At 35.6% G+C, this 27106-nt stretch overlaps 2 protein-coding genes, 2 long non-coding RNA genes and 1 other non-coding gene across 12 annotated transcripts; 3 read left to right on the forward strand and 2 right to left on the reverse strand.

Moving 5' to 3' along the window:
• Window positions 1–1954: 1954 nt before the first annotated feature.
• Window positions 1955–6214, reverse strand: LOC106621418 (uncharacterized). Of its 4 annotated transcripts, XR_004975978.2 has the most exons (4): window positions 6048–6214; window positions 2687–2744; window positions 2505–2612; window positions 1956–2429 (listed from the first exon to the last, which is right to left on the reverse strand). It is a non-coding gene; the product is annotated as an uncharacterized lncRNA (long non-coding RNA). The 4 variants fall into 4 exon arrangements; XR_004975979.2 differs by having other exon boundaries at window positions 1955–2429; window positions 2501–2744; XR_011395148.1 differs by lacking the exon at window positions 6048–6214 and adding an exon at window positions 5202–5979 and having other exon boundaries at window positions 1955–2429; window positions 2505–2744.
• Window positions 6215–10389: 4175 nt separating this feature from the next.
• LOC118680457 (uncharacterized) lies at window positions 10390–11555 on the forward strand. The gene is made up of 3 exons (XR_004975980.2): window positions 10390–10859; window positions 10931–11029; window positions 11096–11555. It is a non-coding gene; the product is annotated as an uncharacterized lncRNA (long non-coding RNA).
• Window positions 11556–13299: 1744 nt separating this feature from the next.
• LOC106621416 (uncharacterized) lies at window positions 13300–14832 on the reverse strand. The gene is made up of 5 exons (XM_070106461.1): window positions 14663–14832; window positions 14260–14295; window positions 14078–14189; window positions 13723–14016; window positions 13300–13468 (listed from the first exon to the last, which is right to left on the reverse strand). Exons 3-5 carry the CDS (start codon window positions 14181–14183, stop codon window positions 13428–13430), a joined length of 441 nt encoding a protein of 146 aa, XP_069962562.1. The 5' UTR covers window positions 14184–14189; window positions 14260–14295; window positions 14663–14832; the 3' UTR covers window positions 13300–13427.
• A 541-nt stretch (window positions 14833–15373) lies between these two features.
• On the forward strand, window positions 15374–19667 carry LOC106621422 (reticulon-4-interacting protein 1, mitochondrial). 5 transcript variants are annotated; one of them, XR_011395151.1, is made up of 7 exons: window positions 15374–15818; window positions 15869–16080; window positions 16137–16742; window positions 17232–17382; window positions 17433–17659; window positions 18900–19018; window positions 19096–19667. XR_011395151.1 is itself a non-coding variant. In XM_036360232.2 (6 exons), the coding sequence occupies exons 2-5, from the start codon at window positions 15671–15673 to the stop codon at window positions 17337–17339; spliced, it is 1074 nt and encodes a 357-aa protein (XP_036216125.2). In that variant the 5' UTR covers window positions 15374–15572; window positions 15664–15670; the 3' UTR covers window positions 17340–17382; window positions 17433–17829. The 5 variants fall into 5 exon arrangements, 2 of the variants coding, with proteins under 2 accessions (XP_036216125.2, XP_014095757.2); XR_011395150.1 differs by having other exon boundaries at window positions 18900–19667; XR_004975981.2 differs by lacking the exons at window positions 18900–19018; window positions 19096–19667 and adding an exon at window positions 17719–17829.
• A 1815-nt stretch (window positions 19668–21482) lies between these two features.
• Window positions 21483–24865, forward strand: LOC118680455 (uncharacterized). Its single transcript, XR_011395152.1, has 2 exons — window positions 21483–23589; window positions 24118–24865. It is a non-coding gene; the product is annotated as an uncharacterized protein (transcript).
• The last annotated feature ends 2241 nt before the right edge of the window (window positions 24866–27106 follow it).

Genomic DNA, 27106 nt, shown 5'->3' on the forward strand with positions numbered 1-27106 from the left:
TCTCTGCTTTTTGAGTGCCTGCGAAAGCCGCTCAAATGCTTTTTATTGATTTGTCGTTGAAAAGGCAAGCTCTTTAATTTGAGAACGAACCGCTTCTGCAATATCCCCTTTCGTTCGTAGTGATACCGCCCATGTCACTCACTTCCAATGTTGTCTCCTGTAGTAGAGTTCTTATTTGCACCTGGTCGCCACTTATTTTTCCTATGTTCTTCTTGTAACCTTCAGTGCTTCCTGTTTGTGTCTTCTTCAGTTCAAGCAAAATCTCTCCTTTGGCTGTCTTCTTTACTCAGGAGACGTTTTTGCCAAGCTCTTGCAAAGTTCCATTATTTTTTACCGTTCGGAGTATGTCAGCGTACGTCATATCACCGTTTCTTGCAATTGCAGTTGCATTAGGTTGTATGTGTGGTGCGGGGTTTGCAATTTTTTTTTACTTTTCTTCCTTTGCCCTTTACGTTGAAACATAATCTAGTCCTCTTCTGTTGACGACTCCGTTCTTGAACATTTATTATCGCTCTTTTCTTCCTCGCAACTCTTGTTAACCACCGTTTTCCCCGTCCGCTCTTCGTGGGATGTTTTGGTCCTTTTTGGTGGCGTCTTTATGCTTATTTGGTTGTTATCTCGTGGCATTTTAGGCGTTACTCTAACAACTGTTTACTGGCTTGCTTCCCTCATGGTATTGTTGATGAAAGGCTGTGGCGGGCGCATCATATTCGCTAATTTTTGGATAATTTCTACCAGTTCGTATATGATCCCGTTTGGCTTGCCCCAGACCCGAAGCCTTCTTAAAGGGGTTTGTTGCTAGTTTTTCCTATTTTGTCTACATTAATCAGTTTTACTAGCGCATCGGTCGTAGTTACGTCCGCACCTAACATGGTGAACAGACGCTGACCAGGAAGCCGCTCATTGTGTGTCGCGCCTGAATTTTTGTATTACTCATCATGCTTGGTGAGGGGGACACCTATTGTTGAGAGGCGGCTTCGACTCGCCTCTGTCTAAGGAGTAAGTTTCGGGTTAGCTGGCTTTTATACCGCATCCTCCACTCCTGCCGCTCCTCGTCGGGGATTGCTTATTCGTTGTTACTTATTTCGCAATTAACCTGCGACTACAGGCCGACAGGCTATCCGTGACCTGACGACCCCCCCCCCCCCCCTCCGGTAGCTTAAAGCTCAGCTGCAAAGCCTGATCCCCATAAGATCAAGACCAACGTGTAACTTATCAGTAATAACATGTGCGCACACTGTTCTATACATATGTACATACATATGTGCGATGGCATTGCCGAACAGATAATGCATACACAAACCTACATACACATATGAGTACACATGTAAATATGTCACCCGCACAAATTACAAACATTGTTCTACAAAAACAACAATCGTCTTAAGTAGCATAAGTGGCAGCCAAATTGCTGAAGCCCAAATTTATAGTAAATCATACAGCAACAACATTTTGATTCATGAACGCAGACGTACTCTTAACAAGCGAGTTGACTTATTCATAAAAGTAAACAATATACACATTTTTCCGAGCATGCGTTTGCCTACAAACGTCTTTTCACGACGATGGTAAAAGCCAAAAATCATAAATTGAACAACTTTCTGATTGATTCAAAAATTTGCGTCGATATATAATATATGCATGCTTATACATATGTATTTACGATTGTTTATTGGCAAATCTATTAGAGCGGCAAGGGAAGCGGTGACAATAGGTGATCGTTCGTTTGTTTTAAGAAACGTCAAAAATTATACTGAAATTTTAACATTGTTTACTTCCGGTAACATTTTGATTGGTTACCAAACAAATGATTGACATGGGTTCCCTATGTTAAGGTAATCAAACAAAATGTTAAATTTTCAGCTGTTGACATTTTTTTACCAAACAAACATTTTTTGAGTAATATGAAGTAAACTTCCACTTTCAATTTTGTGCTAAAAATGACACAGAAGAAACGATTTTTAATAAAAATCCCAATTATTAAAGTTTAAATACATATTCAACATAGAAATGTACAATATTGGCCAGTTATGATTGAATTATTCATACTTATAAAATATTATTATGCATATATATGGCCCCAATTATATATAAAATCTAGAATAGTTATATAATTTACTTATTTGTATTTAGTAAGCTGTCATTACTTCACACAAGGGCAAAGGATGATAGTTTACGTACAAGCCGTAGAACTTCAGCAAATCATTCATTTCCTTCTCAACCGATTTACGCGCAGTCTCTATGCCCAAAACTTGTAATATTGCAATTCGATACGCAGAAACTATGACAAATTGAGTGTTGGATTAAAATCGGGCATCTTACAGTAGAGATATTACCAAATAGGTTCCTCACTATAAACTTTTCATGCATATAAACTCTTTGTAGAAGTATTACGCTTTATATCACAATGGTCTTCGTTTGCTGGTTTCCTGTTTTGAAAAGAGTTTAATTTAATAAACATGTATGACAATTAGCAATTAAGCAAGATTCGAAACTTAACTGACGCTCTTTAAATGGCAGATTCAATGGCGGCAATTTCTGACAGATTAATTTTCTTTGTGTGCATCTTTTTCTTTCGCATTGAAAAATTTTACCTGACGAATGTTGCTACTCTACAAAAAGTTAGATGTGGTTATGTAGTGGTGTAATACGTGAAATTTTACAAGTGGGGTAGTGAATTGGTTACCACCAAGATTGTTAGAATATAAGATTACGCCAGCCGCCATGTTGTGATGTCAAATAGCCTGTAAATTATAAACCAAAAATTACCAATTTTTAATTCGTGAAATAATGTATTTATTTATTCAATTTAGATATAGTATACAAATATTATATCTAAAAAAAGGGCGCACTGGCTGACAGGGCCCACGGCTCAGTTTTGCGAAATGGTATTGTTATATTACTATGTTATAATATGGTGTTTGTCACGTGAACAAATTTTATACTCTCGCAACCTATTGCTACAGAGTATAATAATTTTGTTCACCTAACGGTTGTTTGTATCACCTTAACTAATCGAGTTAGATATAGGGTTATATATATATAAATGATCAGGATGAAGAGACGAGTTGAAATCCGGGTGACTATCTGTCCGTCCGTCCGTCTGTCCGTCCGTGCAAACGCCATTAATCAAAAACAAATAAATTGCCATAACTAAGCTCCGCAATAATATACAAGACTGTTATTTGGTACACAGGATCACATTAGGGAGGGGCATCTGCAGTTAAAATTTTTTTTAAAAAGTAGGCGTGGTCTTGCCTCTAATAGGTTTAATATGCATATCTCCTAAACCGCTAATGTTATAATAACAAAATTCACTGGAAGCAAATTTTTTTAGAACCTCTACCCACAATGTAAAAATAGTTGAAATCGGGTGGCAACTCCGCCCACTCCCCATATAACGGTACTGTTAAAAACTACTAAAAGCGCGATAAATCAAGCACTAAACACGCCAGAGACATTAAATTTTATCTCTGGGATGGTATGAGGTGACTTTATAGGAACCGCGTTCAAAATTAGACAGTGGGCGTGGCACAGCCCACTTTTAGGTGAAAACCCATATCTTGAGATCTGCTTAACCAATTTCAACCAAATTCGGTACGTAACATTGCAGTCGACGATTAGGTGGTCTATGGATAATAATCCTTTGCAAGAGGATATGGTTTTTTGAGAGTTTTCAATGTAATTGGACAAATATTTTGGTTCGGTTGTGTGGAAATTAAGGTATGCGAAACGTACGGCAGAGTCGGCGAAATAATTTCCAATGATACCTAGTGACTTTTTTTGCAGACTTGTACTCTGACGAAAAGTTTGAGTCATTTGAATAATTGTACGTTTCTGTAAAGGAATTTGCTATTTCTATTGAAGAGGCTTTGATTGTAGTTAATTGACCTAATTGGTGTATAGGGTGCTCCTGTTAACGATTTTATGTCAGCCCATGTGGATGCCGGTGATATGGAGGCTGTAAATTTTTCAAAGCTTGCTGTTTGTGCTTCCTTCACCGCGTGAAAATAGCATTATCTCTCTTGTAACATTTTCAATTCTTTAGATTTTTTTTTTAGGTATGCCAGCTGGTTTTTGTTTTTTTGCGTAATGTGTTCAATTCGGAATTCCATCAATGGGTAAAGTTTTTATGGAAGAACAGACTTCTTTGGGGAATGGATACATTAGCAGACTTCTTTATGGCTTTTGTGATTTCGGCAATTTTTTGAGTTATGTTAAGGCTCTGAAGATGTTTGAAGTGGTGTTTGGATATTGTTTGGTGTATGTTCCAGTTTGCTCATCAGTAATGAATTTTGGGATAAATTTAACTTTTTTAAGGTTCAAGGCTAGGTTCTCCGTAAGTACTACGTTTTAAATTTTGTTTCCTCTACTATTTGTTTTATTTGATCTTAGTTAAAGAAGTAGCCAATGTATTGTTTTGAAGTTATTGTATTGCTTGTGTTTAATAGTATTAATAGTATTAGATCGTCGTAGTTGTTTATATAACCGTTTATGTTCCACTGAAATATTTTCAATCCCATTTTTAAGATAAATTTAAGATATATATTTTGCTTTTTTTGTTTTTTGTTTTATATGTGTTAAAAATATTTCTATATTTGGGTGAGTCTGATGCGTTGCTATTAGTTGATTGCAGTTTACCCAACTTGGATTATTTTTGCAGTATTTGGCTGTGTGGCCAAGATTCTGACATGATTTGCATCTCATTGGATTCGGAATGTATTCTCTTATCTTAACAGAGTACCATGAGATGTCGATTTTGCTTGTAAGTTTGTGAAGGTCAAATGATAGCAGCGCTTCACCGCTAAGTAAAAGGGCACCATTTACGTTTTTGCGTTAAGCTCTTTAATTATTTCTTCGTCTAATATTACACAAGATTAAGCAGGTGGCAAAGATTGTTCCCTTGACAGTATTTAGACAATTCTTTTGTACGCACAAAGCGATCCTCTATTGATTTTGACTTTACTAGCAGCAGAAGGTTTCCAACTCTAATCGGTTGTATTTTTATAATATCTTTGCTTATTGCGTACATTGCTTCACAATGAAGCAAGAGTAATCGGACAATGACGTGTTTCGATCAGCTGCGAACACGACTATGGATTTTGGGGTTTGCTTTTTTACCACTGGCAATTCAGGGAATTCGAACTGTTCGTATGTTTTTCTTTTTTTCATATTTAGGGTATTATCATAATATTGCAAACCTATTTTCGTCTAAGTTAGTAGACCCTGTGGTAACTTTTTGCACAAAAAATCGATACGAATTAGATTCGTTAGAGGCGATGCGCGGGGCTTAAGAGAAACTAAGCTAATGAAATGAGCTGGAAGCTGGTGTTGCGCGAGTTAAGGAAAGTTTACTTACAAACAAACATCAAAACAACCTTATCTCTGAATGAACAGAATGTATGAAAACAACATTAAACAAAACAACCTTATCTAAGAACAATGCAAATGTATTTAAACAAACAATATGTTATATGTAAAGAAACTATCAACTAGTAATAAGTAACACTAGTTAGTATAAATAGCAGTAAGATCTATGTAACAAGTTAGTCTTAAGAATATCAATAAAGAGTACACATTTCGGTGCAGCTCAAAAGTATATTTCTTTCGACTCATATCGTGTAAACGATATTAACTCGCGCTAAAGCACAGAAAACTAAATTAGGGGGCACCGAGCTGATTAGCAAACCAATGTCTGTTCGTGAAATAAACTTAATTCCTTTGTTATTGGTTAAAAAATTGTAGTCAAATTAATGGAATAATGTTGCGTGAAAATATTTGCATCATTTTTTAGTAAACAATTTGATTCATTGATATTATAACAGCTAATTAACTGGTTGGTTGAAATGAAGAAGTAGTTTCTTTTATTGTACACAAATATCCTGATCAAGAATTATAGAACGTAGTTGAGTTCTGATGTATTTCTATGAAATTATAGTGAAATAATTCTGAAATTATATCGGAGATATATTTGTAACATATGTAAACAAACATTTTTAACTTATCGTCAATAAGTTGTATTAACAACTCACTATAGATTTACTTACTTTTGACGACTATGCTCCTTATTCAATCCTACAAAAAGTTATCAATTTTTTGGCAGCTTTTATATCCGAAGGAACACTGAAAAAACTTGTTTTCATTAGTTTATTTGCATTCTGGCAACTACGAATTGGCTGTATAGTGGCTTCTGGCAAAGATTCAGCTGTTTTCCTATGTGTGTGAAACAGCCGTGATCACCTGATCGATTCTGTATTTTTTTTGACACAGAGATGTAAATAAAAGGAATATATTGTAGTTTAACAACTTGCTTGTGAACATGCATTTGTAATGGAGAATATTAATGAAAACTTTCAAGAATATTTTTGAAAATAAAGATTTATTGCTTTTCCTCACCACCTCTGAGGTGTTCGGTTCCCCAGGAGGCCTATATTCCCCCATATAATATATACAGTTCTAAAACAATCTACTTTTCATGACAATTCTAACTCGAAAAATATATACATAAAATCAGGTTCATGAATATTAATAACATCAGCAATATAAGTTGAAATATTCAACTTGATTTAAACAAAAACGAAAATAAATATAAAAAATTAGGTACAATTCAGGATTAATAACAATAATCAAAACAGTCTACTAAGTAATAAATAAAATTTACTAAATATTCTAAATCACCGTTACACAATAATATTTATATATGATAAAATTGGAAATATTTAATAATATTTCAATACAATAAATAATAATTTAAATAATACTATGTAAATTTAATCTTTAGGAATTAAAACAATCGAAAAATATTTGAATATGGAATAAAAAAATTCTTAAAGTTATAAATTTTAAAACATAACACGGCAACACACCATAGCAGATTTGTATCATTTGGACGTTTTAGTAGCAGAATATTGGTTGGCAGCCTGTGTGTGACTTTAGTAGTAGAGTATAAGTAGGTAACCCGTACCAAGTGTGATTTTAGTAGTAGAATTTTCGAGGCAACCCGTACCAAGTATGACATTTTTGGGTTGATTAGTGAAAATCGTAGTATTGGTTAGACGGCTTTTACACACAGATTCTTTTGTAACTCATGTTCGGGTCGCACGTTTTGTTTTCTTGTTCATGACAGCTCGCTGCTACCCTTTTCAGCATTCCTTTTCACTTTTAAATTCTTTGAATGGTTGCAAGAGCGCTCGGTTTCAATCGAATCTATACCACTCGTTCAGAAATTTGAATTCTGTTATCTATTTTTTGTATGTGATATGCAAATATGTATGCATTGAATAATAAGAATATTTTGAAAAATTGTAAATAAGGAAATACTCAAAATTCAATTTTAATTTTTAATAACATACCCATAACCGCAAAGAATTTAGTTCGAACAAAATTATGCGATTTTAATACTTGAAGAAGGAAATTCCTGTTATAAATTCGGCCTTGAAAATATTAGTAGCGGGTATTCAACACATTCTGGTGGATTAGGGAATTCCCGTCTTAAGTATTTCTTTGAAACTATTAAGCGGGTAGGTATTATGCATATTGTTCTACCATATTCATGGTAATTTATTGCAAGCAAAATGTGAGACCATCATCCCAACCTACAAATGAAATATGCAACACGCTCTAACTGTGCAGAAAAAGTAGACTCGAGTTGCTGGACTCTTTTTGCTCGTGTGAATACACAGAGCGACACCAAAAGAGAATTTAACGAAAACGATGGTCAAAAGAGTCTGTGTGTACAACCCGTGTTACTTGTAGTTTTATACAATGAGTTTATCATAAGCGCCCTTTACACGGTCATTTTTGTATGCAAACATGGTATGATGCAAAAAAAACTGGTTTTCGTTTAAACGGTCGAACATGCAATCATACTTTATTTCTCTGTTATTTGTGAACGAAGCAACATCAAGGATGAAATGACAAGGATGACATGAAGCGAGACTCTCTCATTTTCGCTAATTTTTCTGTTATTATCGAAAATGAGAGAGTCTCGTTTCATGTCATCCTTGTCATTTCTTCCCTGATTTTAATAATCAGGGAAATTCGAACAGCTGATGTCAAAAAAGGCGGGATGCCAGAAATAAACCCGCTAAAAATAGCTAACAAAAGTAGTGCGAAACGAAATTTCAGGGAACGACACAAATATTTTTGAACAACATGCAACTAAATTTTATTTGCTAATTTAATTTAAAACGTTCATCATAAAACCATGATATTTTATTATGACTTGTATTGTTTCTTTGTTATAATTTTTTTTTATTTATATGTTTTTTTTTATATTATATTATAAGATTTTTTTTAAAATTTATAATCCAGAACGCTTAGATAAATTTCAAAGAAGTCCTTCCACAGTTCTTTGCTTATCCGTGACGTCATTACGCTTCAATGTTTGCTTACGACTGAAAAAATATACTGCGTGCATGATGCAAGCGTTTACACCATAAAACATGTTTATAACAACATCATATTTTTAAAATTTTTTAAAAACCATCGCACATGTATGACAAACACGAATTTATTATGTTTACACGCTCATTCTTCTCATCACGCCGCACATGCTTGCAAACATGAATGACCGTGTAAAGGCCGCTATAGATTCTGATTTGTTCTGGTATTCGTGTTCGCCACAATATCAAGTTCTTTTTCTGGACTTACATACATGACCTTAAATTACGATTTTTATACTCTCGCAACTTGTTGCTACAGAGTATAATAGTTTTGTTCACCTAACGGTTGTTTGTGTCCCCCCTACTATAAGGTTATATATATATAAATGATCAGAATGAAGAGACAAGTTGAAATCCGGGTGACTGTCTGGCCGTCCGTCCGTCTGTCCGTCCGTGCAAGCTGTAACTTGAGTAAAAATTGAGATATCTTCATGACACTTGGTACACGTGTTTCTTGGTACTGTGAGACGGTTGGTATTGCAGATGGGCGTAATCGGACCACTGCCACGCCCACAAAACGCCATTAATTAAAAACAAATAAATTACCATAACTAAGCTCCGCAATAAGATACAAGACTGTTATTTGGTACACAGGATCACATTAGGGAGGGGCATCTGCAGTTAAAATTTTTTTTAAAGTGGGCGTGGTCCCGCTCCCTAATAGGTTTAACGTGCATATCTCCTAAGCCGCTAATGCTATAATAACAAAATTCACTGAAAGAAAATGTTTTTAGAACCTCTACCTACAGTGTGAAACTAGTTGAAATCGGGTGACAATTCCGCCCACTCTCTAATTTTATCTCTGAGATTGTATGAGATGACTTTATAGGAACCGCGTTCAAAATTAGTCAGTGAAATCCCATATCTAGGGTTCTGCTTAACCGGTTTCAACCAAATTCGGTGCATAACGTTCTTTTCATATTGCTATGTTATAGAGCGAAAATAGGCGAAATCGGACTACAACCACGCCTATTTCCCATATAACACCATTTTAAATTCCATCTGATTCTTTCACTTTCCACTATGCATATGAAGCAACAATGATTATATCGGGGTAAAACTTTGCGTGAATAATACGTTTAAAGTATGCCACCTTGTGACCAAAAATTGTCTAAATCGAACCAAAACTGTTCAATCCCCTAAGTACTAAATATGTGGACCCCAGTGCCTATAGTAGACCTTCTCAGAATCAGAAATCTCAAACGAGTATACCATTTGACTTTGCGAGAGTATAAAATGTTCGGTTACATCCGAACTTAGCCCTTTCTTACTTGTTGAAAAGAATTTCCCTAATATATATATGTATATACATAGCGATATAGCTATAGAGAAATAGTTTATACTATGTTTTGATATTGATTATATTGTTTGACTTATTTCATTTCACTACTAGACGGCTTTTACATTGGGACTCTTTTGACCCTCATTTTTTTTCAAATTTTCTTTTGGTGTCGCTCTGTGCACTCACACGGGCAAAAAGAGTCCAGCAACTCAAGTCTAGTTTTTCTGCATTCCTTTTCACAAAATTTTCTTCAATATTTGTGCGGTTCGACTGCGCAACACTTAGGGCATGTTGCATAGTTCATAGTATGTTTGTATGTTGAAGTGAGCGGTTAGGAATTTTTTTTTTTTAAAAAGGTTCATATTGTAACGGATTTCTCGACAAATCGTCTACCTGTAACTCACTCTTGAGTTCGATCACTGGATTGTTAAATAAAACTCCCCAATTTAATGGCTACACACTTATCTATATTACTAATTCCAACAACTTTACACTTATTGCTCGTTATTCGAGCTTACAACTTCTTGCTTATGTCTCAATTGTTCTTATCACGACAACACTCTAACTAGAACTCTTTGCTGCACAGTCCGGCAGCCCTTATATAGTAAATCTTCTTCTAGAACATTCTGGCAACTACGAATTCGGTAACTAGTTGCTTCTGGCAGTTTATCGTTGATTCGATTTTGTTCTATCATCCGTGTTCGTTGAGTAGTTTAAATTAAGTTTCGAAAGCTATGTATTTTATGCATATTAATCCTTTGATTTATTTAGACAGATGTGACGGAAAAAATAAAATGGTCAAAAGACCAAATTGAAAAATTGATACAATTGGTAGAATCTAACGAATGTATTTATAATGTTAGATCTTCGATGTATTTGGATCGAAATGCCAAAGCTCAGGCGTTCAACAAAATAGTTCAAGATGTAGAAATGCCGAGTTTAAATGATTTTGAGGTAAAAAAAAATGGAAAACCTTAAGGTCGCAATATTTGCGAGGAATTCGCGAATTCCGCACTTCCAAAAAAAGCGGATCTGGGGTGGATGACATTTCTACACCAAAATTGTGGTGCTTCTCCTATTTAAAATTTCTGGAGTCGTACACACAAGTAAGGAGCGGAGAATCAAATTGCGAGGTAATATTTTTAATTCATTTTATTTATTTCATATTTGTATTAATACAAACAAATATTATACTATTATATAGGATCCTGGTTCGTAGATGTTTATTTCCGAATTTATTTCATTGAGTCAATTAAACGATACACCAAGTACCCAAACGACTTCGGCAGAAGTTATTGCTATAGTAAGTAAATTTACCATGTCTAAGTAAAAGAAATGAGCTTAAATATATTTTTATGTCCATTTTTAGACTAATGATAGCAGCTATAGAAAAGAAGCAGGAAGAAAACGGGGAAAAGAAAATGCATTCCAAATAGGGCCATGTAGTTGGTTGGGGAATTTAGTAACCACTAAAATGGAGGAGATAATTCCCGAACTACAAGAAGATGCTGCATGGGAGGTACAGTGCCTTATGCGACGATTGGTACAACAATCAAAGAGTGCTTCGTCATCACGCGCCACTCCCTCTGATATTCTCCAGAATGCCATGAGTGGTGGTTTTGACGAAAGTGATTTCGTCCTTTAAAAAATGTGATGAATTAAAATAGACTGAAATGTTAATTTTCCATATTATGTATATAGTTTAGTTGAAGAAAAAATGTGATGAATTAAAATAGACTGAAATGTTAATTTTCCATATTATGTATATAGTTTAGTTGAAGAAAAAATGTGATGAATTTAAATAGAGGATAAATCTATATTTATAAATCTTGATAAATGAATATATTGCGACATGAAATAAAATTTGAACTAAGCCTTTTCATTTCCATTAAACCTTATTTATTACATGAAGAAAACAGCGGTTTATGTAGGTAACGATCTCTTCCAGTTATATAAGTTGGTATGGTGGTCTCACATCTTGCTACCTAAAATTTGGTAGAACAATATTTAGAATACCCGCTATTAATATTTTCGATGCCAAACTTATGACGGGAAGTCCCTAACCCATTGTATTGTATTGAATACACGCTACTAATATTTTCAAGGCCAAACTTCTGACGGGAAAAAGAAATAAATATAAACGCATCTTGATATTTTTATGTACGTATAAAAAAGTAAAAATAACTCCATTTTTATTAAAATTCAATTATGATACGAGGGCTGCTATATAGCTGGCTGGCCTAGGCAACACTAAGTGTTGGCAGGTGCAATCTAACATTTCCATCGGAAAGTTTAACATTTTTTAGCATACCATCACTCAGAACGTTTTGTCATTTAATCGTGAATTGTTTTATTTACAGGGAATTAAAAAATTTATCTCGGCCAAAAAATGGAATTAACCCGTGAACATTTTCGTGCGATCATTTTTCACAACTTTCGACGTGGATTATCACGACAAGAGTGCATCAATGAACTTAAATCTTTGTATGGCTATGAAGCACCATCCTACAGCACTGTGAAAAACTGGTACAACGAATTTAATCGTGGCCGACGCTCGCTCAAAGACGAATTCCGTGAAGGTCATCCAAAAACAGCCGTTGTGCAAGAAGACATCGATGCCGTACGTGAACTGATAATGCAAGACCGTCATGTAACATACCTTCAGATAGAGGCATGCCTGTGCATTTCTCCCACCAGCATACATTCGATATTGCATGAACACCTGGCCGTAAAAAAGGTTTGTTCTCGTTGGATCCCGCAGAATTTGACAATCGCTCGTGTGGATTGGTGTAAAGAAATGCTAAAAAAATACGATCGCGGTGCTTCAAAAGACGTTTATAAGATCGTCACAGGTGACGAATCATGGATCTATGCGTATGAGCCCGAAACAAAACAGCAATCGACCGAAAAAAAAACCTTTTCGTTGATAAATATTCGTATTTTCATTATTAGGCCAGAAATATATATAGCACCTCTCGTATTACATTGAATACTGCTAAACAACAATTACAGCTTCCAATCAACTTTTCCCTCGTTGTTGAAGTATGCCATGAATTCATGTCGAATAGCTTCTGCTCCTCCTCTCCGCGGATTGTTGTTACTACCAGGAGCTTCCGGAGATCCATAGGTTGTATTACTCAATGAGTTTAACCCACTGTTATTGTTTGTTCCCAAAAAGTTGTGCAGAACACAGCAGTGTAATTTTTTGTACAGACTCTACTTTTAAATTTATTGGAGCAAGGACAATTCGGAATCTGTTTGCCAGAATCCCGAAGGAATGCTCAACAACATGTCTGGCGCGAGAAAGGCGCGAATTGAAAACTTACTTTTCGCGAGAGTTGGTATGGTAGGGGTATGGCTTCATCAAGTGCGTCGGAAGCTGGAAAACATCATCGCTAACCATCACATATGGGAGACATCTATTATTTCCTATTGTTGAATTTGTTGGGAAACTTCTCTCTTCTCGCAGCACCTCCGAAAGTTTACTTTGCAAGAACACTCCTGCATCGTTACATCGGCCGTTACAACCTATATCCACAAAAATAAATTTACAATTTGCATCAACGAGGGCCAACAAAATTGTGCTTTTTGTGCCTTTATAGTTGTAATAAATGGCTCCATCTTTTCGCGACGGCCTAAAGGTTATGTGTTTGCCGTCCAATGCGCCCAGACAATTTGGAAATTGCCATCTTATCGCAAATTCATTGGCTATAGAAACCCACTCGGAGGAACTGCTTGGAAACTAAAAAAAAAATATTTATGTAATTATTTAGTCTATAGAAAATAATTATTTATATCTTCAAATATAATCCTCTTAGTCTTCTATATATAGAGTCACACACCTCTGGAATTATTCCACTAATCGCAGAAGTCGAAATTTTTGAAGCAAAGTTCAAACTCTGAAACGTTTCTCGTATAAAATATGTACAATAATTGAATTCTTTTAATTTTTGAATACGCCAATTTTATAACAACAAAGTTTCAAGTTATAATTACCTGTGGCAAGAAAACGTAGAGTCAGCGATAGTTTTTCCGCTGGAGAAATTGCTGCACGCATCCTAGTATCCTCCTTTAATAAATCTTCATTTACTGCAGATAGTATAAAACCAAATTGATTGTCTGACATTCTTACATAATTTTTATACTCATTTTTATCGAGCGAGAGTAGTTCCTTTATTAAAAATGAATGCGAACCGTTTACTGATCGTTTTTCTCTCCATACCTTTACCCATTGCCTTTTCTTTTTCTCTATAGGCATTTCTGCCACTTTATCGAACATATTAAATAGATCTACCATTTAAGAAATAAATTTTATTTAATATTAAATTTTTAAATAAAAGTGTCAACAAACCTTCACATATGTCTTCCTTTTCACAATCATCCGAATCAACTTCCATGGCTTCCTCAATACATTCAAAAATATGTGTCATTAGTTCAATTTTATCCTCATATTCCATTTTTTTCTAAAATATTTGAATATATCTGCATATTTTGATTTAAAAAATCATAACAAAAACTTTAGTTCCGACATACCGTCTCTTCTAATGCACAACTTCCAAATAACTGCAACTATGTACGCGGTTCAAAAAAATATTTTTGAGTATCTTATTTTTATCCTTATTTACAATTTTTCAAAATACCTATTACTATTATTCTATGCATACCTACATTTATTTGCATATCACATACAAAAAATAAATAACAGAATTCAAATTTGTGAACGAATTCATTTGAAACCGAGCGCAATTGCAACCATTCAAAGAATTTGAAAGTGAAAAGGAATGCTGAAAAGGGGAGGAGCGAGCTGTTACAAACAAGAACAAAGCGTGCCACCCGAACACGAGTGGTACGGTCCCTTCGTCTTTCCTCGTCGTCCCCTCGCCAACAATAAACCGGTTTGGGTTACAAAAGAATCTGTGTGTAAAAGCAGAGCTACCTGTTTAATGTGTTGAAGTAGTGCCGGGCATGGATAAAACCAAACTCTTTGATTTGAGAGAGCGCTGTCAAAGTCCACATTTTTTATAACATTTGACAGTGGTGCCGCTAAGGAAAGAAATAAGTTTTGAGATTTTTTAATGTATTTCTTGGGTATTTTTCGGTTTCCTTCTTAATATTAGTTTAACAAGCTAAATATCCTATATGACGTCTAAAGATATGTACATGTATATTTTAATCACAAAAGATTTTCAAAATTATTGTTTAAAACTTAATTTAACAAAATTTAATATTTCAAAACACTTACAAGTTTTAAATAACCTAAACATTAACCTTATTTCTTTTTTATACACTCTATAAATAAATATCTTTTGATAATTTATTCGGAAGTCAAAGTTTACATAACATTTGCTGGGAAATCTAACCAAAATATGTATATACGTTGACAATTGGTCCTGCTAAACAAAACAATACTCTGCAACAAAATAACCGCTCTTTTTTAAAAACAAAACTATATTAAATCTCTTTAAATAAAGATTAAAAATATACGTAAAAGTCACCAAAAATCTGATCTCACAAATTACTCACTGATTTCGCAATTTATTTCTGCGGGATTCTTAGTGGTAGTTCATTGTTTTGCTTGTCCTCTGTTCAGTAGCTCATGAACTCGTGACTTTTATTGGCAGCACTGAAAGTTCATGAGCTCTCTCAGAAGGCAAAGAGAGGAGTTTTGGATCATTTTATCCATGGTGCCAAATATTGTGTGTAATAAATCAAGGATAAAATAAATTCAGTACTTCACTAAGAGTATATTGCTTTTATCTATGATTGCTGATTAAAAAAGAATTGAAATTGCAATATTTTTGAAAATTTAGAAAATATGAACTTCCGAAATATAAAAACTGTAATAGGTATAAGTTTAAATAAGATTTGCTCTACACGTGAAGTTACGACCCAAATACCAGTTATTAATGAAAACAACTTTCCTAACAAAAATAACAGCTTAAAAATGGCTGGGTGGCAAATTCACAACTATGGAACGAGTGAAGAATTACAGTATGCGACGGGTTTAAGAATGCCCACAATTAAAAACTCTACTGACTGCTTAGTGCGTATTAATGCTACAACAGTTAACCCTATTGATGTAGCAATGCTAAGTAAGTAGAACCGAACTACTAACTTCATAGTATTAATTTTAAATTAATAGGAGGATATGGTTCAAAAACTTTAAATCTATTGCGATATCAATATTTAAAGGCGATAGAGTTTCCATTAATTCTTGGGCGCGAATTTTGTGGTGAAGTTGTTCAAAGTGGAATGGGCGTCGATAAAATTGCTGTAGGTGATAGAGTATATGGTGTTGTGCCTTTACATGTAAATGGATCACATGCTCAATATGTTGTAGTGCCAGAATATTGTGTAATTATACAAAAATATATTTTTAAATTAATTATACTTAAGTACTTATATTTTAGTTGTCAATAGCTCCAGTTTCTTTATCTAATAAGCAAGCAGCGTCAGTCCTCTATTCTGGTCTAACTGCATGGTCTGGGCTATATGTTACCGGTCGTTTAGGAAGCATTTGTGGAGCAATATCCAGTACTGGTGGTGGCGAAAATAGACGTATATTGGTAATGGGCGGCTCTGGAAGTGTTGGTTCACTTGCAATACAACTACTTAAATCACAAAAAGCTACTGTTATTGCTACATGTAGTTATAATGCTATTGACCTTGTAAAAAATTTGGGAGCTGATTATGTGATCGATTATAAAAACTCAGCTGAGTTCGAAACGTTGCGAAATTATGCACCTTTCAATATTGTGTTGGATTGCGCAGGTCAAGGAATAGAACTGGCAAACAAGCTTAATTTTCAATTTGATCAGTATATAACGTTCTCTTCTCCTTTGTTGAAGAATGTAGATAAGTTTGGCATAAGTTTCGGAATGTTGAAAAATATAACTCACTTCATTCAAGCTAATGTGAAACTATTTTCCGGAAAGAGGATTTTATTAAAATATGGTTTCTTTATGCCAGCACCACAAGGAATTGAACTACTGACACGTTTGGTGAAGAAAAATCAGGTATGTAGTTACTTCGAATTTATAAAACTGGTCGGACGAAGCATGTGAAGTTGTTTTTAAGTAGGTGTAAAGAACGTTGCTTCTAAAAATAATGTGCGTACAACTATTGTCATTTACTTTTTAATTCATATTAAACTTAACTCTTTTTAAATGTACGTAGGATAACTCCTGCGCTATGAAGTGTTAATTGTACAGCTAAAGCATGCGATTTCGGTCACTCCTCTTCTTTTCAGTTCCTATCAACAAGTTTTTTTAATGGAACAGAAAACACTTTTATCTTTAAAACACTTTTTAGTTTTCAAACCATTTTCAAATCGTCTACAAGTATTTTGAAGTATTTTACGGTACTTAAATTAAAATAATAAAAAATTTTAACTTGACCCTCTAATTGATAGCGTATTCACTTATGCCCCTGCTTTTGAAGCGGCTTTACATGAAATGTCTGCCAGAGTTGAGAATATTTCAAATATTCCAATCTTTTTATTTTAGTTATTGCCAATGATTGATAGCTCATTTACTTTTGCTGAGTTGCCCTGTGCTTTTGAGAAGGTGAAACGTGGTCATTTGCGAGGGAAAGTTGTTATAACAATGTCTTAATTAAGAAATAAAATATTCACCTAGTTTTGCTCTTAATTGAATGGTAAGTCTATATATGAGTACATCAGGATCAATAAAAATATTTGTTTTAAGGTGAAAAGTTTTTTACTCGCCATGTATGCACCTATACTTGTTTATACAAATTTACGGTCTTCTAATAAGGCCGTGTGCCAAACTCAGAACTGAACTCATGAATTCAAATATTATTGGTTTAACATTCGAAACAGACATTGTATAGGTTTTGGGTGTCACGGAAACAAATTTTATTTGTTTGGTTATCAGAAGCAAAGCAACAAGATATTCGCGGACAGATTTGAAATGTAAGTTAAGAAAATAATTTATATTATTGTTAAGATTTAATTTATCTTTATTTCTGTAGGAGAAAACATAAGAATAAAACAAAAAATGTCATATTTATTGAGTTTAAGGAAAATATGAAAATATTTTAAGAGGATTTACAAAACATAATAAATGTAATTTAACACCCAAATGCGCCTTTATTCTGTTTATAATGTGATGTAAATCTGTAAATTAAGCATGTATATACATATATGTATATAGCATACAAGTAAATGCAAGCCAAATTTCACATGCGATTCCCCTGGTACAAGTGGAGTACTGTGATCTCTTAATATCTTCTTTTTAATTTTTTCGTTACTTATTTCTTCTAATAAAATAAAAGCTAAAATAGCGGAACTCATGGTAAACTTTAAAATACTTTATTCAGTATTTGAATATATCAAAGGCTTCCAAATTTATTAATTTTTTATGTTACATTAGTACACAGAAGATTCGAATATTGGTTTTGCGTATGTTCGAAAAGACGAAAATCCAATCAGAATCTGTAACACCGCTGAAAATCAGAATTGGTTTACAATTCTGACAACTACGCAAATCTGTCTTGGATTCCACAACACCCATGATTAATTCGTAATTATTCATTTGTTTATGTTTTATTAATTATATTCAATACAGAAATGATACTCTAAATAACGAAAGTTCTTGAGTTTGAATTTTTTTTTTATTATTTAGCCGAAATATTTCAAATTAAAATTAAGATGAAAAAATTGGATAAAAATAATAGTTGATTAAAAGATCCTAATGTAAATGTAATTATGTACAGGTTGGTGGATAAGTTCCTGCTCTCACCAAGAAATAGCACTACTAGCTCCAATTTTTTCTCAAGTTGGTACGTCTATCGTGAGAACACATACAAAGTTACAACTCATTCCTCCTAATAATTCTTTGTTTACAAGCCATTTGAAGTTGACGTGTCAGAGTATTTATTAGGCCTAAAGACGATCCACTCGGAGGACGACCAAAAACCACATCAGAGATCATTTAGGAAGCTCATAATATTGTTACTGAAAATCCAAGTTTGACTAAGCGTGAAATTGCTAATGCCATAGGCATCTCAGACGAACGAGTACATCATATTTTACATAGAGAATTACATACACACGTTAACAATTCAACAAAAACTGGATCAAAAATTAAATTCTTAGTATAATTTGGAGCATTTTAAGCAGAATTAATCCGATTTCTTGCGTCGTTTTATAGCTATGGATGAGACTTGGATCTACCACCCTGCTTCTAAATTGAAACAAGAACGTTTACAGTGGACTGAAGCTGGTTGTTCAACTCCAAAGCAGCTGAAGTCACAACAATCACCAAAGAAGGTTATGGATGCAAAAGGAATTTTGTTGATTGATTATCTGCAGAAAGGTAAAACAATCAACTCTGAATATTCTTGCAGGCTTTTGGATCAGCTGGATGAAAAAGTTCATGAGAAAAGACCTGGTTTGCAGCACAAAAAAATAATTTTTCATCAAGACAATGCACCTGCTCACAAAGGTGTTTCAACAATGACAAAATTCAAGGATTTAAAGTACAAATTGCTTGAGCACCCACCGTATCCACCGGATTTGGCTCCCAGCGACTATTACCTCTTCAGAAATCTGAAATAATTCTTTCGTGGAATCTGGATCTGTGCTCTATTGTGCCTTGCCCTCATTTATATAGGTCTAGAACTCTGATGAATACCAGGAACTGCTGGGTGCCATTGAGGCAATGTGTTGAATATATAGATCCAAGCGCCTTACTGCAGTTCGCTACGCCATCTACAAGTAGGTGGTTCAGAGCTTTACACTCCATGTCGCACAACCGACAGTATGCGCATGATAACCATGTTGAAAAAATAAAAAAAAACCAGGATTTCAATGTTGTTGGTGACAAAGGTGATTTAGTTTAGTTACATTAAGTTCCGCTTGTAATATAAAATAAATTTTTTAAACACTCATATGACTAATTAGGTCAAGGAAAAATTAATTTTTCGTGTATAAAGGATTATCATTGCAATGAAATCAGACAATAATAAAATTAGTCCCATGGGTTAATTTTGTTTCAAGTTTCATTAAGTAAAAGTAATTGTACAATTGAAGTTCATTGAAAAATAAGTTTTTCAACGCATTTAACTTTCTTCCAATAATATTGTTTATTATTTAATATTCTCTAAAAAGTTTTATTTTTTTATGTAGTGTGTTCCCCATAATATGTGCCACTATCGTGTGACAGAGTGTTCCAATTCGTCTACATAATCATTGTATAAATCTACAAATAGCCAAAGAATCAACTGTGTTCCAAGAACTTTACACAGCTGAGATCACCTGGTCGAAATCTGCATTTTTTGGACACAGAAACAAAAGGAATATATTACAATACCTCTCAAATAATTTTAACAAAAAACCAAAATAAATATATAAAATCAGGTAAAAGTCAATCGTATTCATAAATCAATACAAGTCAAAACAATCTTATTGTATTCACTTCAACAAAAAGAAAAATAAATATAAAAAATCAGGTACAATCAGGAGCAACAATAATAATAATCAATCTACTAAGTAATAAATAATATTTATAAATATTCTAATTTATGGGAGTAGGTATCATTTGACATGCAAAAAGGTGATTAGTGTTATAGGGGGACTCATTGCATGCAGGATATAGATTTTTTATGTCAGGGTCTATTCTGGATAAGTAGGAATTTATCCTGCTACAATACCCAAAACGAAGTTGCTCTAGGGTCACTCTAGTTTCACGCGGCAACTCGAGCTCTTGGTCTGTAATAGGTGGTGTTTGGGACTCCAATTACGTCATTCACTTGAAGGGAGTCAATGAAGGTGTTAATAGTTCCGCTGTGAATGGCGTTCAGTGCCTGTCGGAAATAGATTGCGTCCGAAATTTGGTCGGTATATTGTTTCAGTCCAGAGGAATAAATGGTCCTGATGTTTCTAGGAGGCTTCGCTTCAAGCAAGAGATGGTTTCTGCAAAAACACCCGAGCAGAAATTGCTTGGAAAGAAGTAGTCCTTTACAGGGAACAAGCGAGCCTCACTATGTATATGCAGACTTTCGAATGTGACGCTAAAATTTTATGGTTGTTTACCATTGGAATTTCGACATCATCGACGGAAATTTTGAGGTCCAGTTTGTACACTTTACGGAAGCCGTGCTGCAGTTCGTCTAAGCTCAGATGGTGCGTGAAGGTCCGGAGTAACAAAGCCTCAAGTATTTCCACTACTGGAGAAAGGGTAGTTATCAGGTGACAAGACTTCCCTAGGTTGGCAAGCTTCCCAGGTTTCAGTAGTTGGACCACCATTTTGATTTTCCGCACACCGGTATATGAAGAGTGGTCAATGACAAGTTAGGGACGTTGTTGAGATAACTTACTCCCATCGAGCCAAGAATTTAGAATCAGCATATTTATTCCATCTGGGCTGATGGATTTCGATGACTTTGTTGTTGGTGTAACGGTTGTCTAGTCCCCGCTTGGGTGGTAAGATTCAATTTGGTTGTCGCCGAGGTCATCTAACTGGAGGCCCAGGAAACGAGCTGTTTGTTGTTGTTGTTGTAACGGTTACCTAGTCCCCGTTTGGGTGATAAATTCCAGATTCGTTGTCGTCGAGGTCATCTAACGGGAGGCCCAGGAAACGAGCTGTTTCGGCGGGGTCGGACCATATGGAGAAGGGTGTTAGATGGGTGGGGTTTGTTGGGCATGCAAAGAGGTGGTTAGTGTCATGCGGAGACTCATTGCAGCTGTTTCGACGGGGTCGGACCATAGGGAAATGGGTGTTAGATGAGTGGGGTTCGTTGGGCATGCAAAGAGGTGGTTAAAGTCATGCGGAGACTCATTGCATGCAAGACATATATTTGGTACATATGTCGGGGTCGATTCTGGATAAGTAAGAGTTTTATCTGCTACAGTATCTAGAACGAAGTTGCGCGAGAGTCACTCTAGATTCGCGTGGCAACTCGAGCTATACGTCTGCGATGGGTGGTGGTTTGGCTCCTAGTAGGCCATTCACTGAGAGGGAGTCGGTGAAGGTGTTGATGGCTACACTGTGAATGGCGGTCAGTGTATGTCTAAAGTTTGTTGCGTCCGAGGTTTAGTCGGCGTAATGTCCAATGTCGACGTAATCAAGGAAGGACCTCTAGATGCTCCTACAAGGCGGCTCCTCTTCAAGCAGACGGCTGCAGGGGTGGTTTCTACGAAAACACCCCAGCAGAAACTGCTTGGAGAGGAGCTCGTTATGTTCCTTAGCCGGAAGCATACGGGCCTCACTATGTAGGTGTTTTATTGGGGACATAAAGAGGCATCCCGCGATAGTCCGGCGTGCTGTGTTTTGACATGTCTGAAGCTTCTCCGTCTGCGTTGCACTACATCCAGCTTGTTTAATTCTTCTAAGTTTGGAGTTTTGACCTCGTTTTGACTTAAACAAAGACTTACCGATCCAAACAGGGTTAGATCGCTGAAATAACTGCCCTTGGCCGGATAAAATCCGGGTCAATTCCGGTATCGTAGAACCGGCTATTGTGGGATGCCTTTGCGAAATCGTTGGCTAACACATCTTTTCGCCTTGTACACCGATGCTTGCAGTATAAATTGTCGGTTAAAGAAGTTCCCGCACTTCTGCGTGTCCGAGCAGGCACGAGCGTCGAATTGAAACATGATCATCAACGTGTCTCCTAGGATGAGACAGGGTTTTGACAGTAGTTCAAAGCTTGCACTCTCTGGCCGAGAGATTACATGACTTCAGGTGCTTCACCCATTTCATCCGCTTATGTTGATATACCAGCTTTCGAATCTCCAAATAGAGATCACTTATACGGGGATCACAGGGATCGACCAGGACTGCTAAGACTGCTGCTTCAACTGGGAAATTTGGTCATAATTTCTAAATTCTAACAGCGGGATGGAAGCGAGCAGCAGCGATCATCTTGCAGAATTGACGTTCGTCAAAGAATACGTCCGTAGGAATGGGTTCTGCATTGATGAGGCTCTCGGTGAATTCTTTGACGCCGACACTTCGTTAAAGTTAACGTAGGTGCGGTTGTCCACAGAAGTAAAGTCAGAGTATATACGATTTCTCGATCGATATTATTATGGGCAGATGGTCTGATGCTAATGTTAGCATAGGTCACCAGGTTATGCTGTTTATCAGTCCACGACTAGCGATGGTGATATTATGCGAGCTGCTACAGGTGACCATAGTTCTGGCAGGGGCTTTGTTATTCATTGGGCAGAATGTCGAATCGTCTATCTGTTCCGCCAGATCCATGCCCTTACGAACGTTTAACAGGCAGAAGTGCCAAAGATCGTGGTGCACATTTGGGAGTGAGAGAGTTGTACAGGTCTGATACATACAGGGGCGTAGCTACCGCCGTATTTGCCGTATCAATTATACGGGGGCCCCCAAAGTGTGTAAGGTAAAAGAATAAAAACTTTATAATTTATTTTATTTTACAAATGACAAAATTCTAAGCAATTCCTTTTTTTCCCGCCTTAAGCGGGCGTTCAAAAGTTGGCAACACTCTACATCGTTATGGCGGGCTGCGGGACTTCCCCGTTTTACTTACTTCATCTTCAACTCAGCGGGGAATCCCCGGGAATCCTTCATCGATATCGCGATGTACGTGTACGTTGCTGTACTTTGCATTGGATGTTAAACCACGGAGTACAGTGCACTGTTTATTTACGCGCTTTATATAAATGTGCATTACATTGTAATTCAGTACAAACAATAATGTTCTTCTGGTTTAGCAGTATTAGTAGCGATTTGTAAAAGAAATGAGTGAAAGGAAAAGAGATTATCCCAGCGGCGCTGAGAAAAGAAAAATTAAACAGAAAAGGGACGAGGTTATAAAAAAAGTGCCCAAAATTTCTTCATTTTTTCAGAGACAAGATACTGTAAGGTAAGTACTACCCAACCCATTTATTAGGGGCCCGTAGTGATAAACAAGGAAATCTTTTAATTTCGGTCTGTCCATCTGTGCGTCACAAAAAGTGGTCTCCCCCCTCGATTTTCACAATTATACTGTTTTTAGGGTTCCGTGCCTTGATTAAAAAAAAAAACAAAATTCTAACTTATCTATAGGATCGATTTGTTTTGTTGTTTGTCTATCAGTCCGTATCGTATCGTTAATTGCGTGTTGAGAACTTCAGATGTGCAGACTCGCTTTCGGGTTCTCGTTTTGTATGGCCACTACACTACGCGCTGCGTTTAAATAGCACGCAGGTGTATAGTAATGCACGGACGGGCTGCAGGTGATTTTGTATCTACTAATAGGTACGAGCACAATCCGTGTAGAGTCTGTTTGCGTCTGAACTGAACACTCTCTAACTGTGACCCTTAGTAACGTTATTTATTTATATATAACTCTTTTTAGTTTAGTATCAAGGCATTCGTATTTATTTTTTAACAATTACTCGTTTATTTTTAGATTCTTCTGAAGCATGTTCTTCGTCAATTATCCATCCGGAAATAGAAGAAAGCCAAGCACATACTTTATCGGATGTCCATCCAGAAATCGAGGAACCCCAAGTCAACGATTCTGATATATCTGCAGATTGTAATATAATTTCATCAGATAGAGGAAATTTTGGTGACAATTTAACTAAATGCGAACGAAAAATAATTTTTAAATTAGGTCCATTTAAACCACAAGGACCATTTCCAAAAGTTTCAGAAACGAACCGACCTTTTTCGGCTTATTATTATTCATATTTCAATCAGGCAGGCATAAAAATTATAAGACCATGGTTATGTTATTCTAACGTTTTAAACAAACCGTACTGTCACTTCTGTTGGTTATTAGCAGATCGTCAAAACAAATCGTACTCCTCTGCTTGGGTTAACGGTGTTTCGTTTAGAAGCAATTTCACACAAACTATTCTTGACCATGAAAAGTCACAGCAGAATATTAGTGCCTCACTCTCTTATAATAATTGGTTGCAAGGAAATACCATCGATACTCTATTGAAAAGTAAAATTACATTCTGGAGAGATGTACTGCATCGTATAATTAATGTTATAATTACTTTAGTATCTTGTAATCTACCTTTGAGGGGGCATGATTCTGATTCTGGCAATTTCACGTCTGCTATCTAACTATGATGCAACTTTAAAAGAACTTCTTCTAAAACCGAAAGGTGAAATAAATTATTTAAGCCCTACGATTCAAAATGAAATTATTAGTTTGCTTGGTACCACCGTTAGGAACAATATTATCTCAGAAATTAAAAAAGCTCCATTTCTGACAATAATTCTGGATACAACACAAGACTTGTCAAAAATTTACCAACTATCTGTAGTTTTTCGATATATCTCGGTTACAGAAAATGATGATAATGTGCCTAAAGAAATAAAAATCTGTGAATCCTTTTTAGGATTTATAGCAGTAACCGATTGCAGTGCTGCAGGTCTGAAAACTGTCATTTTAAATTTGACTAAAGAATATGGAATTGATTTGACTATATGTAGAGGACAGGGATACGATGGAGCAAATGTTATGTCGGGTGTGTATGGAGGATTACAAACCTTAATAAAAGAGCATGCTCCAAATGCCGATTATGTTCATTGTGCTGCGCACGCTTTAAACTTAGTTTTGAACGATGCTGCGAGACATGTTCGTGAAGTATCGACTTTTTTCGATAATTTAGAAAAAATATATACTTTTTTTGGCAATAGTATAAAACGCTGGGCTATACTAAGTGACGATTCATCTGAAAAATATTTGATTACCCTTAAAAAGGTATGTCCTACCAGATGGTCTTCTAGGAACGACGCTTTATTAGCAGTAAAGAAAAATTTTTTACTAATCATGAAAACTTTGTACCAACTAAATTTAATTTCAAATAAAAAAGATGAACGTGAAGAATGTAAAAGTATAATTAATATTTTAGAGAGTTTTGATTTCTTAGTGCTCGTTACATTTTTTTCTTCACTATTTGAAATTATTAATCCTGTTTCTAAAGCTCTACAGCATGAAAATAATGACTTACAGAAATCTAGTATTTTATTAAGTAATCTTTTAAATAGATTGTGCCAATTAAGAAATCAGAATTCATTTAATAGTTTGCTAAATGAATCCAAAGATTTAGCAAAAGAGTAGGTGGTAACAACTGTTTTTAAAAACAGTAGGCGAAAGATAACGAAGCGTTTTTTTGATGAGTTATCACAAGACGAGAGAATTTCCGACCCGGAATCCTATTTCAAAGTCAATGTATACTATTGCTGTTTAGATATACTAATTTCTCAAACTAAAGAAAGATTTCAGAGCCTTAGCAACCTGAGTAGTATATTCGAAATATTACAACCGGAGAAACTCCTATCTTCTTTAAGCGAAGAGATATTAAACGCTTCCGGAAAACTGTCTGCTAAATACAGTAAAGACATCTCACTTAATCTTTGTGCCCAATTAAAGGCTCTAAAAACATGCTTAAATTCTGAAATTAAAAAAATTTATTCCATTAAAGAACTCAGTGAATTATTGCTAGTAAAATTCAATAGTCTTGTATCCAGTTTTCCCGAGGTAATCACAGCATGCTTTTTATTCTTGACCCTTCCAGTTACAACCGCAACGGCAGAAAGAAGTTTTTCAAAATTAAAACTAATAAAAATTACTTAAGAACTTCGATGGGACAAGAACGGTTGTCAGACATTCACTATTGTCCATAGAGGCAGAAACTTTAGAAAAACTAAAATCATCATCAGCCATAAATGATTTAATAAATCAGTTTGCCGAAAAAAAGGCAAGGAGAGTGAATATTTAAAATTCGATTTTTATTTGTAAAATGGGTAAATTATGTGATAAATAAATATTTCTTCTCACAATATTTTTTTTCTTTTGTGAAAAATCTTTACCTCCATATAGGAGTTAGGTTAGGTTAGGTTAGCGGGTCGATCCTAAGAAGGATCACACTTGGACAGCTTAAACGCCGGTCCGTTGTGGTACTCAAAACTCCTATGAGCCGGATCAACTTGTTGAGATGGCCAATATCTGTTTCGGCCAGATCTTCTGGACCGCCAAAAGTATGATTGCCGAGATGTTTCAATCTCAACCTAACAAAAGCCGGACAATGGAGGAGAAAGTGCCGGGATGTTTCCTGGTCGCCGACCAGCGTCTGCTGAGCTCCTGCGAGGTCCATTGGTCCAGAGCGAGAATGCAAGACGTTAGTGGAGAACCAACTCGATCCCTTTCCGATGTGAGCGGGGCAAGGGTACCCCCCCTGGCCAGCTCTTCGGCCTTGCAATTCCCAGCGATTCCGCTGTGACCAGGCACCCAAACGAGCCTGATATTGAAGTAGCCTGATGCTAATTCTAGCGAGGACAGACACTCCTTGACTAGCTTTGAACGCACGGTTCGCGCACTCAGGGCTTGTATTGCCGCTCTGCTGTCGGAGTGAATGCTCACCTCTCTAAACGTAACA

Source organism: Bactrocera oleae, chromosome 3, assembly GCF_042242935.1.
Source record: "Bactrocera oleae isolate idBacOlea1 chromosome 3, idBacOlea1, whole genome shotgun sequence".
Taxonomy (NCBI): domain Eukaryota; kingdom Metazoa; phylum Arthropoda; class Insecta; order Diptera; family Tephritidae; genus Bactrocera; species Bactrocera oleae.